Genomic DNA, 4,581 nt, shown 5'->3' with positions numbered 1-4,581 from the left:
CCAGTTTAAAAAAAAAAAAAACACAAGGTGGGAAAAACTATTTCATACTTGTACCTATTAATAGGAACACTTTTTGGATAGCAGTAAATGATAATTCGCAAACGTATTCATTTTTCTTTTTTTTCTAATTCTTTTAAGTTAAGCAGCATAACGAATTCGTGCTTAGCAAATACACAAAATGAGGAAAAGGAAAAAACTGAAAAAAACATTAGCTATAAGCCTATGGGAAAAGGATACCCCCAAATAGGTGTTCAAATATGCACACGTGCACGAGTGCTGATGTACACGCGCTCATACAGAACACAATTAACATATACGAGGCGAGACAGACGCACGCGGTGGTATACGTGTAAATGTGCCTTGCCCCCAAATCAAAATGGTTTCAAAAAAAAAAAAAAAAATGCAAAAATAAAGTAGTACGCATGACAATGGATCCAATTGATCGGATGGAGACTCATATAGTCACTCTGCGCATGGTGAATCTAGGCCGAATTGAGGTTAACTTTAAAAAACCTCTTCATCGTTTCGTACGTCCCCCATGATATGGCTGAAGCAGGAATACACAGAGCCATTCTTGCCACGGATCCCTTGAAAAAGCAACGAAAACCCTCCTTATGATACAAGTTCGATACGACTCGATAAAAACTAAAACCTTTTGCATTAATGCACTCCGTCTGAATCCTCGTCTTAATAACGTCAAGTGGATTTGTTACCACGGCGGCTATTCCGCCACCAATTCCTGCACACACAAAATAGGATGTAATATGATTAAACGGTTTGTTAAAAAACTCGTTCTTCTTCATCCTATTATTATCATCTTTATTATTGTAGTTTCCCAGCCACATATTCTTTAACTGCATATTATCGCATTTGGCCCCCGTAAAGTTAAACGTGTCGCCTATCCTATGGTTATATTTTTCCGAAAGGTCATTAATTGAGCTGTTTTCTGATTTGTTCATTACATTTTTAAATAAAACTTCCTCGTTCATCTGTTCCCCATCGAATGTTGTTTGGCTAGTCAGCAAAGCATGTTTCCCCCCATTTGGAGCGTACTTTTGGCCGCGACTTTTACTCATATAATTCACCGAATTTGTGTCCTTCTCAATGAACATGTTGATTAATTTGTCATTGTTGCAGCGAAGTTCTTTCATGCTGCTAAGTAACTTGTCCGAAGAAGCGCCTGCTTCACCGCGTTTCGCTTCGCTATTGTGCAGACGGTACGTACCATTGCTCGCAGGTGTATTTTTGCTCTCTTCCTTTGCTTCTGCGTTTGTACCTCCTCCTCCTGCAACAGAGTCACTCCTATCACTACTCCCAGCAGTGTTGCACGCACCTTGGCTGTTATTCCTACCCAACCCCCCACTCATGCCGCAAAAATACTCGAAGTAAAGTTTCTTCATTTTTTCATTTGTACATATCATAATAATTTGGTAGGGGATGTTCATGAGCAGGGTTATTGGCAAACTTAAATATAAACTCCTGATTCCATGTTCCCTTAAGATCTTTATCGAATCCAAAGAATTTTTGTTTATGCCTAACTGCAACCTCTGCTTTAGCGTATCTATGGGGGTGATAATCAAATCATGCGCAAGGGTTGCTAAAAACCCTGACACGGCTATGCCAAAATAATTTAGGTCTCCCAAGTGGTAATTTCCCCCTTTGTTTTTCTTCGTATTAACATGGTCATTCCCCCCTTCCAGGCGGCTACCCCCGCTGCCCCGTACTTGGACAGCCAAATTCTTAGAGCATATACTGGAGAAATATTTTTTACTATATTCAAATGTGGAGAAATACATGGCATGCGCAGGAATGCATCCTAATATGACAACATTAACCCCCTTGTACAGATTGGAAATATTGCTTCTTCTCAAACTGTAGTTTTGCCTCGTTCTTATGTTCACACCGTTGGACAGATCTGGAAATAGGCTCCTAATAAAGTTAAAGCTTTTTCCATTTCTGCTAAATCTGGAGTAGCTAAAATTGGAGTTCCTATTTTTGTAAAAATTATTTTTGCATGAAGAAGAGTGAATACTTCTGTCAAACAAGTTTCTGTAAATATAACTTTTGCTTACATAACACAGGTTATTACGAAATATGTTGTTATTGTTTCTTAACAAGGAGTAGTAAGAATTTAGGCCATCCTTCCTCATTATCACTGCTTGGCCATTAGATAACACTGATGTGCTTAGGCCACTATTATACCACTTGGCTGAGAGAAGACCCTTTTTTATATTTTCCAAAATGGAGGTAAAAATTTTCCATTCATTTTTTTGGAACATATAACTTTTTTTGAATGCCTCACTGGGAAGGAAATGATCAAATTGGGGATTCTTAATTGTCCTTTGGAACAGCTTCAAATAATTACTTAACCGTAATTTGTTGCGCCCATCAGTATTGCCACTACTTGCGCATTTCTGTTCCGCAAAAATAAAAGAGAAATTGGTTTCCTTCCCTAGTTTGTTAGACTTACTTATCACATATCCCTTATCATTCGCTATTCTTGGAACATCACTACCTTTTAAAATTCTCCTCAAAGATAGACCGCTGTTCCACCCGACACGCACCAAATGAGTGTTACCACTTCTGCTACTCGTTCTATGGGTACATTTTCCCAAAAGATCATTTAGTAATACATTGTTTATCTTTTTTATCCCCCTTAAATTCTTTTTTATTACATGATTCGCCCCCACCTTGCGGAGAAGTAGCTTCATTTCAATGTAACCCTTCTGTGCAGGATTACAACTTTTCACTGTTTCTCCATTTGCAGCATATTTATAGTACTGACTTTTTCGCCCCCACATGGGTGCACCATTGCCGGTCTTCTTGAAAATAATTCTCCCTGTGACTTTTTTGGAGCCCAAATGATTAATCTCTGTGCGATCAACTGAACAGGGGCAACCATCCTTCTTAAGATTGTTACATATGACTTTATTTGTGTTGTCTTTACACTGACATTTCGTAGCAGCACTAGTAGATGTATCGCAAGTAATTCCAAACCTTTGGAGGTTTTTCATTTCTTGCATTGCTTGCACAGTTCCTCCGCTTCTAGCCCTACTTAAGGTATTCCTTCCCATCCTACTAGGACTTCTGGCTAATGAATGAATTTTCATATTCTGGGAGTTACCCACGTTGCAGCTGTCACCAACACCCCCAGGAGGTTTATCAAACAAATTGCATGCTCGGTACTTTCTTAATCTGACCAATCGGTTATACTCACCGTTACCACATTTTTCCTGCTTAACACTTCTACTCTCGGTACCAGAGTGTTTATTCATTACTCTACTATGGTATTTACGCGGTTGACTTTTTTTATTCACCACCTGGGCCATTACTCCCCCTTGTTCTACATTTAAACCGCAGAAAAGGAATTGTCTCAAATATTGTTTACTCTTTCTCAATCCATCTGATGTAGCACCAAGTGTGCTGGCGTGGAAAACACCTTTTTTATTAAACGGAGCCATCATCTTCATGTTACAAAAATTATCATAAGTACATGTCTTCTTATAAATACACCCATCACATCCTCCTCTAGACGTGCAAAAATTTTTCTTATCCATAGGAAAGCCACTTTTGTGAGCATTTATGCCGTTGACATTGCTCCCATTCCCATTTTGTCCGTACAGGTTGCATCTGTCGTACGCTCTCCTGTTGCCCTTCAGAAGATCGGTCGTTTGTATATACGTTTTAATCGTGTCCAGCGGGTACATAAAAACGTGCTCCATCAGCCCTGCTATACTTCCACAGAATATATGTTGCCACAAGGGCACATCACCCTTGTACTCTTCCCATTCTTCCCAAATGAAATCAAAAGACTCAAGTTCGATGTCATCAAAGGCGTCATTTACGGATAGTTCGTTCATCTTACTTTTACTTTCCTGTCAATTTAGTGTTGCCTCACCAGTGGCGCACAATTGGCGAGGTCTCGATTATTTAGTAATGGCTATTTTTTTTTTTTTTTATTTCTTTTTTCCCTATACTAATCAAACTACCATTACCTCTTGTCGCCTTAACATGAAAAATTGTATGTTATTATAACACGAAAAGGAGCCACCTTCCACTCATAATTTATCTCCACCACATTGCTCTTCTATGTATAAAGGACACAGGAAACAGGGTTTCATTAAAAAAAGAAAAAAAAAAAAATAGGTTGCAATTGTCTCAATACATTATCAAAAAGCAAAAACCGATCTTTAAATCTGCTTCACGTCCCCTTTGTTATGTTAGAACAAATTCTATTATATGTGGTTACAAGAACAAAAATGATCTTATCTTAATAACCAAGCATTTTCAAGTGCAGCTAACTCACCATGAAGACACTTTACGAGTACGTGCAGGGACTCATATATTATACAAATGGTAAATGGGGGCAAGGTAAGAAAAATTGCAACTTTTACAAATTGGCTAATTAAAGAGTACAAAAAAAAAAAAAAAAAAAAAAGGCACGAATAAATGAAAAAAAACAAACAAACAAATGTGAGAAGTCAGCAATTACCTGATAATTCAAAAAGTAGGAAGAAGTCCAACAAAAGGAAAAGGAAAAAAAAAAAAAAAAAAAAAAAAAAAAAAAAAAGAGCTAAAAGT

At 37.8% G+C, this 4,581-nt stretch overlaps 1 protein-coding gene across 1 annotated transcript; it reads right to left on the bottom strand.

The window, feature by feature from the left end:
* Positions 1-482: 482 nt before the first annotated feature.
* AK88_00904 (uncharacterized protein) lies at positions 483-3,860 on the bottom strand (the record flags this gene model as incomplete). Its single annotated transcript, XM_012478548.1, has 1 exon — positions 483-3,860. The coding sequence occupies one exon, from the start codon at positions 3,858-3,860 to the stop codon at positions 483-485; it is 3,378 nt and encodes a 1,125-aa protein (XP_012333971.1).
* Positions 3,861-4,581: the final 721 nt, after the last annotated feature.

This window comes from Plasmodium fragile, assembly GCF_000956335.1.
Source record: "Plasmodium fragile strain nilgiri unplaced genomic scaffold supercont1.7, whole genome shotgun sequence".
In the NCBI taxonomy this organism is placed as follows: Eukaryota; Apicomplexa; class Aconoidasida; order Haemosporida; family Plasmodiidae; genus Plasmodium; species Plasmodium fragile.
This window is presented reverse-complemented; position numbering and strand designations above follow the sequence as displayed.